This window comes from Blennius ocellaris, assembly GCF_963422515.1.
Source record: "Blennius ocellaris genome assembly, chromosome: 8".
NCBI lineage: Eukaryota > Metazoa > Chordata > Actinopteri > Blenniiformes > Blenniidae > Blennius > Blennius ocellaris.
In genome coordinates, this window is record NC_137657.1 from 17762560 (window position 1) to 17779605 (window position 17046).

The 17046-nt window shown below is 40.3% G+C and overlaps 1 protein-coding gene across 1 annotated transcript in view; it reads left to right on the forward strand.

Annotated features, from left to right (window-relative positions):
- Positions 1-17046, forward strand: part of LOC308133119 (neural-cadherin) — a gene marked incomplete at both ends in the record, with an annotated part of 142047 nt that overhangs the window by 116254 nt on the left and 8747 nt on the right. Inside the window, 9 exons of the mRNA XM_080500402.1 lie at positions 34-1030; positions 2661-2754; positions 5581-5765; positions 6203-6441; positions 11764-12041; positions 12644-12858; positions 15595-15722; positions 15832-15959; positions 16430-16541. Coding sequence (XP_080356528.1) covers positions 34-1030; positions 2661-2754; positions 5581-5765; positions 6203-6441; positions 11764-12041; positions 12644-12858; positions 15595-15722; positions 15832-15959; positions 16430-16541 — 2376 coding nt within the window. The remainder of the gene's footprint in view (positions 1-33; positions 1031-2660; positions 2755-5580; positions 5766-6202; positions 6442-11763; positions 12042-12643; positions 12859-15594; positions 15723-15831; positions 15960-16429; positions 16542-17046) is intronic.

Below are 17046 nucleotides of genomic sequence, written 5' to 3' on the forward strand. Positions count from 1 at the left end.
ATAGTAAACCATTAACCTTTATTTGTCTATCAGATGACCGAGGATCTCGAGGTGAACAGTGAGGTTCTTGTAGTTTCTGCCACAGACGGAGATGAGGGGGAGAACGCTGTAGTAACCTTCAGCATTGTCGGCGGTGACGAAGACAGGAAGTTCTTCGTGGAGACAGACAAAGTGAACAGACGTGGCGTGATAAAACTCAAAAAAGAGGTTGACTTTGAGAAGCCCCATGAAAGGACTTTCAATTTAACCCTGAAGGCTGAAGATGCAGATTTCTTCAGCCTCGCCTACTGCCTTGTTCAGGTGGAGGATGCCAACGATCATGCTCCGGTTTTTTTTCCACAGTTCTACGAGTCCCCTACAATGTCTGAAGATGTGCCTGTAGGGACAATTGTTGCACAGGTTACAGCTTCAGATCTAGACTCGGGCCAAAATGGGCATTTCACGTACAGTATTTCCAAAGAATCAGACCCTTATGGGCAATTCCTGGTGGATCAGTCTGGTTGGGTGGTTGTCGCCGATTCTTTGGACAGAGAGAAAATCTCACAGCATAGGATTATGGTTCTTGCAACAGATGCTGGGACTCCCCCCCTGACTGGCACTGCAATTGTAATGGTAACTATACTGGATGTCAACGACAATGGGCCGGAGTTCGAGGCGGCCTATAAGCCGGTGGTCTGGGAGAACACAGCAGCACCCCAAGTGGTTCGAATGAATGAAACTTCTCTGCTACTTTACGCCACGGACCGCGACACATCCACCAACGGTGGTCCGTTCTCCATACGGCTCCTCCTGCTCACCTCAGATGCCACCAACTTCAATTTGACTGATTTTCGTAATGGCAGTGCCTCCATCACAGCCCTCCACACCTTTGATCGTGAGCGGCAAAAGGAGTACCGTGTCCCAATTCTCATGATTGACAGTGGCTCTCCTCCAATGAGCTCCACCAGCACACTGACAGTTGTCATTGGAGACAGAAATGATCACCCCCACTCACCTGGACACACCAACTTCATTGTCTACTGCTATGAGGGTAAGTGTTTACTCTTGTAGAATACCCCTCTCCAATCTCCGATTTGCCAAGTTTGCATTTCAGTCACAGTTTTTACAAATGCAAACTCTCAGGAATGCAAGCACTAATTTCTTGTGATTGCATTACAAAATTATCCTAAAACATATTGGATCAGCATGGATTTCACTGCATCTTTTCTGACTGGAGATACTGTATGAAATTATAGTTTTCCATATAAGTTGGATCCTGTCCACTTGCAAAGATTCCATCAAACAAAATTACAAAAATTAGTTTGACATATTTCTACATCTTGTATATACATACACTATAATTGCTTTTGGATTCGTGTTCCCATTTTTGTCCTGTATCAGCCTAAATTAAACAAACAGGAGGTCCCTTTAACTAAACCTGCAACTTGTCATAATTTGTCATTATGAAATGTTGTGATTTATTTTGTATTGTTTACTTTGATTTCACCCATCAAAGTAAACAACCTACTCATTTGACTCATGCATAAGCATGCACAAGCCCTGTCAAATCCATGATTTTTTTTCCCTCATCTGCATGCAACAATCAGTTGTGGAACATAACGCTTCCGCCATTTTCATGTGAGCTGTACCTGCAAATCGCGTTTGTGAAATTAGCCCAAGGCTTTTCTCTCATTTAGTGAGAGAATCAAAGTGAACCAATATAAAATACTCGCAAAGTACAAGCTCACTGATAAAGCCTTTTTGCAATGTTTGATTGTTTACACAAAGATTCACAAGTTGTTTAGAATATGTGGTTTCTTTTTTTTTCTGTTTTGTTTAATTTTTTTTTTCTTTTGTAAAAGCTGGCCATTTCTACTTCACTGTAGCATCCTTACTGTAGTTGTAGATGGAAAAGGGAACATTTGTCATTCACTCATAATTGATTGTCCAAGCTCCCAGTTCACCAGCCGGTTTACAGGATTCAAACTGGGTTTTTTTCTGATCACAGATGGGCTCCTGTAACTTGGGGTCCACAAGTTTCCCTCCCTCCACCTCCTGAGTGCTCTGTGGCCTGTGTTGTTACTGTACCAGTCACAGTCGACTGCTCACAGCCTCCTGCTCTAACTCACATCACTTATTTAGCATTTCATACCATCTGTCAGCCTGCTGTAATTTGCTGGAAAAACTATGGTTTTCTGTAATGTATTTTTAGTGGATTCTCTCTCAAGGGCCTTTCCACATGAAAGTACATTAACCCACTAATACGAATCCATCACGTACCCCAACAACATGCCATGAAGCAAACAATTAACTCCAGCTTAAGTCCCAGGTTTGACGGGCACATAAACAGGAGACATTTTTAAAAGGCAGCTGATTTCACGGCTAAAGAGATTACAGCGCTGTGTTCAGATTTTTTTTTGGGGGGGGGGGGAGAAGGGGGAAAAACGCAGTTCGAGAGGCTTTAATGTGTGCACATCTTCCTGCAGTGCCGCCAAACCATGACCGTGCGTGCCAATGAGGCATCGCCTATTACCTTATCTCCATGAAGAAGCCTCCACATTTTTCCCTCTTCAACTCTTAATATTTGGCATGTGCCATAGGGATTTCCTGTACTCCAAACTAATTCCTTTCAAAGGTAACATTCTTTTTTTGTGTGTCTTTCACCTTCTCTCTCTTGACAGGTATTCTCCCGACGACAGTGCTCGGACAAGTTCAATCCCCCGACCTTGATGACTGGAGTGAGAAAGTGTACCGATTTGAAGGCAAACCCACAAGGTACTTTGATCTCATCTGGGGAGGAAAGTTGTAAAAGGCTGAAAGATGATCTGCAAAAAGAAGAGTGATGTAGGTGAAAGTAGAGATGGACATGTAAGAAAAAATAGTTTAAAGAGATCAAGGCTATAGGGTGACAAGAGGAGAAAAGACTAAGCTACTAAGCTAGAGTTTAGAGAAAGAGTGAGGTTGACAACTCAGTAGGGCAGTGGTAAACACTCATGATGAGGTGAGACCATAAAAAACACTTTAGAGTGGTGATGATAAAACATAAGTTGGACAAACATTTGAGGCATAAGCCAAGAATGATAGAAATAGACTAATATAACTCGAAACTAATAACTGCATGAAACAATAAATATGCTTCACAGCCTGCTGTGGAGGATGGAAGCTAATTTCTATGGTTTTCTTTCACAGAGGTAAATATAATTTTCACAATCCCATAACAGACAAAACTCCCTGGGATTTCCAACCCTGGAAACCAGTCAGGTACTATCTCAATGCTAAAATGTCACACAGAGCACAGCCACGTTGTAAACAGAAACTGGAGTTCTTAAAGTTGCTCATAGTTTATCCCAGAGATGCCAATCTGAGGGGACTGGGTTTTTTTTTTTTCATTACTTTGCTTTGACAATTGCTCAGATGTCTGAGATATGAGGCAACTTGAATTAAATAACTATTATTTTCCCAATAGAAAATTATTCTCCAGCTCTCTTAATATTTTAATCAGTGTCCGAAACACCGCAACCTAAATCCATCCAATTTGATTAAAAACCTTGGGAAATAAAACAACAACCTATCTTCATGAGGAGATTATATAGGAATCAATTGAAAAGAAGTGACTACAGCATGTAAATGAATAATAAAAGGGAGGGTTTCATTTCCTGAGGAGTGTTCAGAGCTTTAGCGGGACACTCGTGTTGCCATGTGGACCACCTAAAGTGTAAACAAGCATATTTTCTGTTGGGCCTATCTGTGAGTAGATTTGGATAAAAGCATGCAGAGAATGGCAGATGTAAAGCGGTTTCAGGATGTATTGGAACTAACAGAGAAAAAATTCTCTCCTAAAGTGTCCCCTCTCATGTGACACGCAGCAAGAGACGGCATAAGGAAAAGGAGGGAATATAAAGGACCTGCACGGGAACTGACAGATTTACAATAGAAAGGAAGAGACAGTACAAAGGTGCTGTGCGACATGGAGGAGAAAAGAAAATCGGGACAGAGGAACAGGCAGTTTGAAGGGAGTAACAAAGAAAGTGTGAAAGAGAATGAAAGAGCTGAGAACTGGTAGGAGAGAGAGATAGAAAAGGGAATCTGACTTGTCAGGAACAGTGCTATTAATACTTCATAACCAGAGGTATTGAAAATTCCCAGTGAAGCACAGCAAGGGCGCAGTCATTTTGTTTGATGAGGCGAGGCTTCATGCGGACGCATTGAAAGGAGAGCTTGATTGCACTCCCTGCCACCTCTCCTTCTAACGAGATACCTATAAGGAGGGGCGACAAGAGACGACAAGAAAGGGCCGAGAATAAAGGAACCACCAGAGAGAGAATTACCATAGACACTCCTGAACCGCCGCGCCTCATCACCGCGCCCCGGCGATAGAAATTTGTTCACAGTATGGATCGGGTTTAGGTTGAAATTTATTTGCATATAGAAAAGAAACAATTACAAAAACAATAAGAAGAAGCTCAAACTATTCAAGTGAGGTGATGAAGCCCTGGTGGGCCAGTAAGAATATTTCTCCTCACAGGAAGTCAACACAAGCAGCATGTTGCGAGAAAAGACGAGAAGATACAGTATCAGCATCTCGCCCGAACTGACAGTCATTTATTTGAAATTGATCTACACATTATACCTTCTCATTTCTGCTCTGTCAGTGAACTGCTGTGTGACAGGGTTTACAATCTTCAAAGTGGCGCATTTATGCAAGAGACTCTGTCCAATGAGGTTCAGCTGCAGTGGCTGAATTCAGATTTCGATCCAGGAATCGTTTTGGTCTCGGTTCAGCTTTGGTTAATTAATCCATCTGGTCGAAACTCTAAAGGTCGCGGCAGCGTTACGAGGTTAAGCAGTTACACGAGCCAGTGGCACATTCTCTGGACCAGGTCAGGATCAATTTTGAGGTGCAGCAGAGCAGAAAGAGCCAAAGATCCCCTGGTCGAGAAGAGAGATGTCCTTTTTAAGCAGGATTGTTGTTCAGATCTAAAGTTGTATGAAAAATGTAATGAGTTGAAGCACCAGTCTAGACTTATGTTCAATCCACTTTAGAGTCATCGAAACTATTGTTTACCAGATTTAGGCATGTTTTGACAACATAATGTGTTGAAAACTGATTTTGTTAATCTACAAAACGCAAGAGGAAAAAACAACAACCTGCAAATAGGTTTTGACAACAAAAACTCACAAGTTTATTTTGATGAAAACACAATATTTAATACACTTAATGCTGAACATCAACTGTCCAGCAGATCTGCTCCCTCTATCAGGATTATCTGTCTTTGTTGTGATCACATGAATTTACCGTCACAAACATTCAAGCCGTCACACTCGGTGAGGACAAGCTCTACTTCTGTTGTCTTTGTTATAAATGTGACTTGGTGCACTTTCATCATCATCTTTAGACACCATACAGGGGACATAATGCAAATCACAACGTCTATATATTAAAAACTGTCCCAATGAGCAAATAGTATCGGTTGTTTGTTAAGGCTAACTTCTGCATATATAATAAGTATGTCAATAGTATTCAACACAAAATAAAAAAGTTATCTCTCTCTCTCTCTCTCTCTCTCTCTCTCTCACTGTGTTTCCGGCTCTCTCTGTCAGGTTGTTCAGTCTGAACCAGAGCTCAGGCCAGCTCAGTATCAGGGAAGGAACTCCTCCCGGATCGTACCGCCTGCAGGTGCGCGTCTTGGACCCCACCTGGCCCGAGGTCACGTCCACAGCCCAGGTGGACGTCACGGAGCTGCCGCAGGACGCCCTGCAGCATGCAGCCTCCATCCGCCTGAGGAGTGAGTCCCACAGTGTCTGAAACCGTCTCTAGCCTAACACTGGGTTTGTTTGAACATGCTTCGTAGCAGCTGAACGCAGTGACACAAGACGTACTCTTTGCACACCCCTCAGTGGTTGTCATGGTTACTATAATTGATAAGTTATGGTGATACATATCCCAGAGTGCCGTAGGGTCCCAGTTTCATTGCTGTCAGCTCCCCCAGGCTCCATCAGCACCAACAGAGCTGGGAAAAGAAATCCTGTTCTCCTGTCTCCCTCGGCTTTTCCTGTTTTTTCTTCCTCATCGCAGCACACCTTGTGCTTTCCTTTTCATGTGTTTTTCTCTCACTTCCAGTTTCTTTCTTGCAGTTTTTAGTAATATGTCTCTATATGCCACTTTTGTTTTTATGGAAGATGCTACTTAGTAAATCTGTTAATACTCTGCTTCTTCTTCCAGACCTGACAGTGGAGCAGTTTTTCAACAATGGTGGTGGAGGTGAGGAAAGCCGTTTCTCACGTCTGGCTCGAATGTTGGCCGAAATCCTACAGACTCTGCCAGAGAAAGTCCAGATCTTCTCTGTGAGTAGCGCCAGCCAGCGGGGCAAGAAAGCGCTCGATGTATGGTTCGCCGCCCACGGCTCACCGTACTACAGGGCTGAGAAACTGCATGGCTATGTGGCAGCAAACAAAGCAAAGGTGAGGAGAGAGGTGCATCGTTGAATTATGTAAATGTATGTTATGTTTAATTATGTAAATTACTTCAGATTTCAAGGAACAACTGGGTAATAATTTCCTTGCATTCATTATTTTCAGACTCTGCTTGAAAGGTCTCAGCTATCAGTTCCGTCTTATTTAGGTGCCGCCAATTACAGCACAGTCGTCTCAAGTCACTTAACATAATAATAAAATGGAGGAAGGAATGCTTTGGTGACATTTAAGAGAAGGAACTCCCTGGGGAGACTGTGGCTCACTTGATCAAGCTTGTTTGATTCTCCCATCTTCGACTTACCATGTGTAAAAGTGTCCTTGGGCAAGGCACTGAACCCTGACTGTTTCCCAATGGTGTGCAAGCACTTTGCATAACAGCCGTCACCACTGTGTGTGTGAGATTGTGTGAAATTACATTGAGACTGTGCAACTGATAAAATGTACAATACAAATCTGTCTATCAGTTACATTTAACATTACACACAGAGAGCCGTTGAACTCAGCTCGTTGCATTTAAGGGATAAAAAAGGCAAACATACAGGGGTGAGTACAACAAGGAACAATCATTCAATATAGTTCAGTTTGATCGAAGCAGTGCAGGACATACTTTTATCTTATCAAAGATTGTTACTAAGTACCTTATTAAAAAGGTACTACTACAAATCAATTCAAACACCTCACAGTCATTATCTTGGTCTTGATTAGGTTTTTCATAAGATTCTAGTTTAGACTTAAACACATGAAAAACATGACACGAGAGGTTGAAAATTTCTCTCTATATTCTTTTTATATCCCCTTCACTTTTATGGATTGCAACCAAGGCAACGTTTTTTCAGATTTTTACCCAATTACATTGTTAATTATTCAAAACCAAATACTCAAACTTTAGTTATTTTGGTGTTGTTTTTTATCTTAAAACTCTCCAAACATAACATCATTCACTCTTATTTTATTGGCTAAGTGGTAAATCAGTGGTCTTGTAAAACCAATATTTTAGTACAACCTCTATCAATTTCTTGACGATAGTTGAATACGAAAGCTCAAAATGTGGAGAAAACATTCGGCAAACGGCAGACAATCTAGAAACACTTATTCTCCTCATCACTTGTCCTTTGAGAAAATGCATGCATGCGCCTCAAGAACATGCAAACTCCACACATTACCAAGAGGTTGGACTCAATCCAGACAGCTGACCACTTCACCGCCGTGCATGATAACTGTTGAAACAAATAAAGGCTTCCTCACTCTGTCTGACAACCATCAAAAGTATTGCAAAGTCTTTGAGTCATTGAAGTCAGACTGGAGCGTGAAAGCTAAAAGTAAACTTGTTAACATCTCCAAACACCCGGTTATTGATACACTCTGCGTCAGTTCAAATTCACATTCACACGTTCACACATTCTCACACGCAGTTCAGCGGGCACTTACCAAAACTTCACACCACCAGCTCACACTAGCTCGCGCACACAAAGGTTAAAATGGGGGTATCACATTGAGCTGTATCTGATCCACTCTCACACGTGCACGTGCAGACTTGTCTTATCCAGTTGTGGGAATTCATCTAAATATTTCAAATCCATTAAAAGCTGAAGAGCGTGCTGCTAATATGAGCTCTGTTCAGTGACTGACAGGAGGATGATGATGGTTGGTGACCCGCATAAACACATACATGTTCACACACACCGAGCAAGGTCATATTGAAATATCAAAACTCTCCTAGCTGATGTTTCTTTAATAAGACTGTAAAAAAAAAAACCACAGTCATAACAGTGCTATATGAATAGATAAAGGGGAGTCAAACTGGAAAAACAGTCAAGCATAAATGCATAAAAGAAGCTTATTAAAATAAAAACATTTTATTGTGTGGGCCTCAACATAATCATTCAGAGGCGTTGAGAGTACTGGAGAAATGTACGTAAAATTAAAAGTACAATTGTTTAAAAAGTAAAAATCACTCAAAGAATTTAAATTTTACTTCCAGAACTTGCTTTGTGAGCAAATGTGGAAATACAGTAGGATCCTGTTACTTTATTGCATCAGTCTTTAAAATGTGTTTTCTTAATTAAGTATGTGAAAACAAACACCTAAACATACACTCTTTGTTTCAAAGAGAATCTGTGCACACGAAAACCCCCAAAAATTCAAGAGGAGTGGCGTGAAAGAGCCTGTAAAGCCCCGAACCTGAATACTGCTTGAAGCTTTTAAACATGCAAACACAGCAGCTCATTTAGTGACAAGAGTGACGGCTTTACTAAGCTTATATCTTATATCTTACAATTGATCACTAAAAACACAGAAGTTTCCATTTTCCCAGCAATTTGATGTCCAACTGAGTCCTTGGTCCAAAAGTAGCACAATAGAACAAGCACAATGTTTATAAGAGTTCACAATTGTGACAATATAGTGTAAGGTGCACTATGGGAATGAAAAGGAAAACACACATGTATGCATACTCATTTTACTGTATCACATTTTAATTGTTGTGGGCTCTCAACACTCCATCCAGTGTTTCCAGTTTGAATGCATGGAAATTAAACTTATTTCCAACAGATCAAATGGGACTTAATGCAGTGACGCAAGATGTACTCTTTGCACACCCCTCAGTGGTTGTCATGGTTACTATAATTGATAAGGTATGGTGATACATATCCCATGTATGGTGATACATGTCCCATGTTCAATGCATGTACAACCCTCAGTAGTTCAATAGCCTTGTTTGCAATTGTGGCATTATTCTTAGTTCATCAACTGCAAAATGGCAATTGATTTCCAAAGCCATGCAACTTATTAGGCAGTTTGATAAAGTTGTTAAGACAATGGACGGATGTTCCATTGTATACCCAGGACCGAAGGCCACTTAAAGCCACTGTGACGCGCCTCCACTAATCCAAAGGAAAATGGTAAAAACTTGTGCTTTTATAGACAAATCTACTCGTATCCAACATGTAGAACCAATGAACACAAAGAACAATTCAGTCAGAAGATTTAATAGAGATTTAACTTAATATTTACTTTAAAAAGTAATTTAAAAATGGGCCTCAAAATATAATCACAGAGACAAAAGAAAAATCTTTTTTTAAGGAACAATATTTCATCAGGTTGAATGAGCTCCGTGTATGAGGTCTACACACAAGGAAAAAGAACACATAAAAGTAAGACAAAAAAGGAGAAAATCCCCCCCAAAAAACTTCTACTCGATGCTGCATTGCATGAGAATTCCACGTGCCTGTCATTATATTTTCATTCTAACATTTAGGTGTCAGTTACAAATCTTATTCTTAATTGCTTTGTTTTTCAAAAGTATAATCACACACAAAGTCTTCAGTATAAAAAACAATACAAAGGACACAGCAAGATTAAAAAATAGCTTGTGCATCGCATGTCAAAGGAGAAAAGCACATCTTTAATTAACTCAGGTTAAAAGGAAAAGCACCTCGGCTGATTTACAACCTGAATGTCAAATAAGTACAAAGTCAGTACAAAGAAAAAAGACAATGTTGAAACTGGCTCCGCCGCCAAAAACCGAGGCCCCGCTTGGGGAGTGTAAGTCACTGTGGATAAGAGTGTCAGCTGAATAACTAAACCCCATAAAAAGAAATACACACAGTTGGAGAGCGACAGGAAACCCCGAGGGACCCTGATGAAACCCCTCTCACCCATAAAGACAAAACGAGTGAAAAGAATCAGGATGACAAGCGGGGAAACGGGTGAATTTGGCAACAGAAAGCAAATGACAGCAAAACTTCTTAACAGGGAGGGGAAATGACAGAGAAACACCAAAGTGCATATTTAACATTAAGGGAAATAGAGAGAAATTTGGATATCACTGACGCAGGTACTCATCAGATCAAAGAGCAGCTGTCATTCCCTGAAAAGCTCTAATATGTTCAAACAACCACTTCAATGCTGTTACTGCCTTTATTCTTCTTCTCACGGCAGTTTTAGTTTCGCTCGCTGTTGTTTTACTTTTCAGTCTCTTTCACTTAGTTTTGGCAGAAGTTTTGATCTCCTCCCAACAGCCGTTCTCAGAATGTGGGGCGGGTCTCCCCTCGGGGGGGCGCCAGAGAGCTGAACGCACGAGCAGCAGAGGAAGTCAGAGGGTCAGGGAGATTCCTTTCATGCTGATAAAACAAGAAATTATGAAAATAAATAAGGGTATAGTTTATTTTTTCATGAGAAAATTCATATTTGTTCTAGGTATAGTCAAATAATGATGATATTTATAAAATAGTTCTTAAAGTTTAATGACAGTGATAGGCTTAATATGAATGCATACTGGATAAAGTTTTCTGCATAGCGCCAATTTCGTTGTCTGAACTGTGTAAGGTGGGCTCATCATCCCACGCCTTGGGATGCCTTGTCCTATATGTATAAAAGGATTTAATGGCCTTGCTCATTAAATAGTAGCCTTGTGTCTGTGTGACGCTATTTGAACAAACTTGCCTGGCCTCAAAGTAATTATTGAATTATTTGTATTTAAATGGGCCTTTCAGAGACTGGTATTACTTTTAGCTAAAATCCTAGTTTGAGCTTTAATTTATCAATATACAAATGTATTAGGGCAGATATAAGTTTTGCATGATAAAACTGGTGGGGACAAAATTATACAAAGCCATTTTTTTCAAGACATGTTTTAAATATGTTTTGTGAATGTTAGTTTGTGAATCGTAAGACCATGAGAAATGTTACATGTTCTTACTCCAAGTGTCTATACACACATTCACACATGAATTTTACCTGCCTAATGGAAGCTTCTGAATAACTCCCTCAACAAATGTACTGGACTCATTTCAAAGAGACTAATGTTTTCAGTTTCGCTTGAAAAATTGAACTTTTTTGGTGCAAAATTCTCAATAAGGTTACTTCATAATGGTTTAGCTTTATAAATTATAGCCTCATGTTGACACTCCCTGCTGTGGATTAAAAAAATACTCATCCACCCTAAATATCACTTGTTTGCCTACTGCCCCTCTGGAAGAAGATAAAAACCTTTTGAACCGTGTGTTCCACACAGACAATTACAGAAAACAATTCATCCACACTAACAAAACAGACGAACTTCATCTGTAAATAAAGGCTGAACACACAGACACAGTCTGAATAAAAAATGCAAATGGTCCCCGAACCCTTTAGTGCTTTTTCATTCATTTGTACGGCGACCACTGAGCTAAACCGGTATCTAAGTATAATTATAATGACAGTACTTATTCAACTATTCTTATGCTGCTCATTATTTGTAAAGTCACAAGCTTCACATTATTTCTGACTTGTATCTAACAGTTATCCTGTATTTTTTTTTGGCCTCTGCAGTTGGAGTCCAGGTTGGGTGTGCCCATCGCTCAGGTGGGGGTGGACGACTGTCCCTTCACAGACTGCAGTCAGTCCGGAGGCTGCAGCACTGAGGTTTCCTTCGGCCAGGTCCCGGTGCCTCTGAGCTCCGGTAACCTCTCTCTGGTGTCGCTGTCGGCCTCCTCAACGGTGCGGTGCGGCTGCAAAGGCAGAGAGGCAATCTACCTGGCCTGCTCTGCTTACCCCAGAAACCCCTGCCTCAACGGGGGCACCTGCCAGGACGGACCTCTGGGATACCGGTTGGTAAACCTTGATGGATGTCGAGACAAAAAATGCAGAAATACAACTTTTAACTGTTGTCAGTTGTCAGTTTGCAGAAGACTCCAAAATGCCCCCATTAAAACTGATCTGCAATAAACACAGTTGTAATAAGTAAAGTTTTCTTTCGTAATGAGATACCGTGAAGGGTTTTTCCTCACTGTTTTCTCTGCGGCAGCTCTGTGTTTCACCTGCCAGCGCTGATTAGAAGTCTGCCGGTCGTCTCCAGCAGGCTCCAGTCCTGAACTGTTATATTCACCGTCTGAAGCTTTCACAAATTCGCCATTTGTTAACTGATTAACTCCAGGCAAATCTGTCAAAGATTTTAAAGATTTAATTAGAGAAGTAGGAGAACTTTCTTGGGGTAATCATACTCCAAAATACCTTATTTCTGGCTCACACTGTAGTTGATTTTGTATTTTCACATAATTCTACTGGTTTAGCTATCAGTTGCTAAATATGACAGGTGGTTTCCTCACGGCGTCCGCGAGGAGAATTTTCTAATTATCGCACTTTTAATAATTAATTTTTTGAATATCTTTAAATATTATTGAAATAGGAAACGCCTCTCTCTGCCTTCCAGATGTCAGTGTCCTCCCATGTTCGACGGCCCTGAGTGCCAGCAGACGAAGCACAGCTTCGGGGGTGAGGGTTACGCCTGGTTCCCTCCCATCATGTCGTGCTTCCACAGCCATATCTCTCTGGAGTTTCTGACCGAGACGGCCCATGGGCTGCTCCTCTACAACGGGCCTCTCGGCCTCGCCCACTCTGGAGAGCAGGAGGACTTCATCGCAGTAGGTGAGTTCGAACCAGTTGCCGCTGACGTCATAGTGGTGATGAGCTTTTACCCTCTGCTGTAGAGTTTACCAGCTTGTGATAATCAATGGTAATCAAAGGTGCGTTCAACTGTGCAGTTTACTCTGTTAATAAATGATAAATGATCTTACACAACCCATTTTAGCACTTCAGGAGTCTGGATACACTTTCTACATGATTTGTCATATTCACATACATATTCATGCAAACTTGGGCATGGAAGAACCTGCTCTACATACTGAGCCACTCATGTCATATTGGTAATATTTCAGTTTCAGCTCGATATTAAGTTGAGACCTAAATTTGAGGTGAAATTGTAATTGGGAGAAAATCTCTGAAACATGAATGTCAAGGTAGTTGTAGTTACAGCATGTAATTAAGACAAAATATGCCATTTTTTTTGTTTCATTTGTAAAATGTGGTCAGTTTTATTTGGATAAATAACAACTGGATGCTTCAAGATTTATAAGCGAGCCAGACAGGCTGTGTCTACAGAACAAACAGCATCCTGATGATTTCTAAAGCCTCAGAGGCCTGATAGTGCTGCAGATAAAGAGCAGTATTATTCTCATGGTGGAGCTCATGGAAAGGTCACGAGACTGATGAGTGTTGAACCAAAATATTTTCACGCCAAATAAAGGTTTTTGTCTTAATAACAATACTTCCTAGATATTTGCAGTACGACTTTAATATTTTTATTTTCCTTAATGGACCTAGATCTGCAATTGTGCTTCAATAATTCTCTGTTTCTCTGCTTTCTAGTACTTTTATAATCATGTAGTTATCATAATCATTCTGGGAGATGAAGTTATGAGAATTATGTCAGCAGCAATGTTATTAGAATAAAATAATTACTGCATTGTTCTGATTGTCATGATGAAAACTCAGTGAAATATAAAGTGTATTTGAAATATATCGAGGTAGACAAAATGGAAATAAATCTCCAGTAATTGAAAAAAGAGAGAGAAAAGATAAAGCAGCTGTGAATCAGTGGGTCGTCGCTCAATCCAAAGTTTACAGATTTGATCCCCTTGAGCAAAGAAGAGCGGGAAAGCATATATAAGTGCCTTATATATAAGTTCCTTGATACACATATTTTCCATATGTGTATCAAGGAAATGGAGAATAACCTCATAGAATACTGAAAACACCTCAAACTAACTAATAAACTGTTTGTTTTCATTTAAAACTGTGAGTTTTTTACAGGTCTCACGTGATTTTAGTTTTTAGTCTGTTTCAGTGGACTCGTGCATGCTACTAATTTCAGTTGTAGAAGAAAGCAGTTGAAAATGAGTAGTTGAATGATTGAATCATCTTAAACAAATAAACATCATAATCACCTGGCAAACAATCACGTCACATGAATTGATGATCAGTGTCGGCCGATCTTTTTAAACTTGTAGTTTTCTGCCTCTGCTGCTCAGACCAAATGAAGAGCCTTTTGAGAGTTTCTGCTTGTGACTCAATCTGCTACTGCAAGAACCTTAACAATGTTTCTTCAACAACATGAACAACAACAACAACAAAACCTTGTGCTTGAATTGCAAACATCTTTCTTAACTCCTAAGCTCTATAACAAACAAACTAATCTCACAGTGCTGTTGGGAACATTGCAGCAGCTCGTCCTTTTCAACAAATACAAAGTGTTCATCAAGCTGCTGCTGTAAAGACAGTTTCTCAGTGGATGAGGAGCTTCATAAACTCTAATGTCAGCTCCCAGCGGTCCTCATGTGGCGTTAACGGATTAGCCTGCAGATGGCCTTTCAAACACTTCTTGCATAATCTTGTAGCATTAAAGTTATGTAATTATTGAACCCGAGCTGTGGCCGCTCGGATCCAGGGAGGGGAAAATCAAAAGTGGTCGCAGCATTGATCTTTCTGAAGCGTTTTTCACTTACATGTTCAATAACGTGACTTGATCAGGTCACGCACACTCACACACACACACATGACAGGGACAGCAACGAAGAGGACATTAAAGGATATATTTACACAGGCAATTGATGGGAAAGGATTTCTGCAGTTGTTGATGGGATTCAGGAGCTTACACAGCAATACAGTGAAGTGATGTGGGAGCATTTATCAAGTTTTCAGACAAGAAGCAAATGTGCTGATTTTACTCAGCTGAACATCATCGTCAATACGCAGGAAGTGAAAAACATACAATTAAGATCTAAAGAGATTCAAGCTTTTTAACTCAACGGTGACATTCAGACTCAAGAAGTATAATTTGTCTAATTGTTCACATTTGTTGTTTATAATGGGGTGTAAGAGTCACAGAGGGCAAAAGAAGCAATATTCTTAAATTCTGCATGTTGAAAAGAAACTCAAAATGTGAAGAATAATCGTAAAGTTATGAAAATGTTCATGAAATTGGAATGTTAATGGTAGCTTCTCTATTTTACTGAATAAATCCCATATTTTAACTTGATTACATGAGGTTTGACTTTAATCTCAAAAAGCTAAATTGCATACTTGCTGTTACTCTTCATTTTTTTTGTCACCACGTCTCATAAAATCAACTTTAGAAGCACTTACTGACAAAGTATCCAAAAGAGTTCATTCACACACGGTTGAATGATTCGAAAGAGCTTCCACACACATCATTAAAAACAATCAACATCAACGAACTGTTAAAAAAATACTGAATGCATGTGTTGTACTATCATTTTGAGATATTAATACAAACAAATAAGTGGTGGGAATTTTATTTTCCAGAGTTGAGAAACGGGGTTCCAGCTCTGAGTATAAACCACGGATCAGGAACTCTCACCCTGCAGCTCCCGTCCAAATCCATCATCACCGACCGACGCTGGCATCGCCTTGACATCATCAGTGACGGAAAGGTGAGGCCAGTGATGGTGATGGTTTGTGCGACCGAAGATGCAGAACTTTATGTTATTGATTAACTTCTGTTGTATTTGAGTATTAAGCTGTGTTGTGTGTTTCATCCAGACTGTGCAGCTGATCCTGGATCAGTGCGCCGGTGTGTCTGCGAATGAGTTGGAGGGCATCGGAGGCGACGCTCGGGAGACGGACGAATCAGGCTGCAGAGCAGCTGGAGAGACACCCGGAAATCAGCGGTGAGAACAGACCTGGAGACGCTGGGATCAACATGTAGTACAGTTGAAACACAGTCTGTAAAACTTGAATGAAGTTAATCCTTTGTATTTTTAATCTCCTTTCTTCAACTTTTAGTTCTCCAACATCATCATACTTGTTTTTCCTTTCTTCACATCTCATCCACCCTTACTCCTCCTCTTTCTTATCCTCAACCCTTTGGCATAGTTCCACCTTCTTTCCTCCTCTATTTTAACTACTCATCGCTTGTCCTTTTGTCTTTATACTTCCGTATTCAATGTTTTTTTACGTTCAAGTCTTGTGTGTTTTTGACCTTCATTGATGTTTTTCCCCTCCTTCTCCACCTCATTTTTTTATTTGTTGAACTTTGCACTTGTCCTACTTATGGTTTGTTTTCATATTCCTGTTGGTTTATATCTGAATTTCCTTTACTCCTCGTTTACTTTTTTGTCTTCTCCATCCTCCCCCTCAGGTACCTGAACGTGTTTCAGCCACTTCAGTTGGGTGGTGTGAAGGAGTCGTCTTCTCACCGACACTACCGCAGTTTCACTGGCTGCATTCGCAATCTGGTTGTGGACAGCCAGGTAAGACGGACTCTTGTGTGCATGTTGGCTTGTGTTATTCATTTCTGTGGCTCGTACAGTGTAGTGGTTAGCACCCACAGTGTGAATTGCTCCTGGGTTTGAGTCCGGGCTTGGGAGCCTTTTGTCTGGGTATCCTTATAGCATTCATAATGTAATAGTGGCCAATAACATAATCGTTTTGGCTCATCACAATGTAATAAACTGTTTGGGGTTTTTTTTTTTTTTTAATCTTTATACCATAATTGAGTTCTGTACAGGATGTATCCAAAAACTGCAAAAACGTAATACTTAAAACTTAAAACTGCCTTTAATACGAAAAAGCCCCATGGTAATAATCAAGAAACTTTATTGTGAATATTTCTTTTAAAAGTCTATCCTGGTGGATATGGTCAGGATTATTGTGAGGCCTGCTTGAAATAAATATATACGAATGCAATGTCATTGGATTTGATAGAAACATGACTCTGAAGTGTTTAGATGCACTTTTCAAATACCAGAGCGTGTG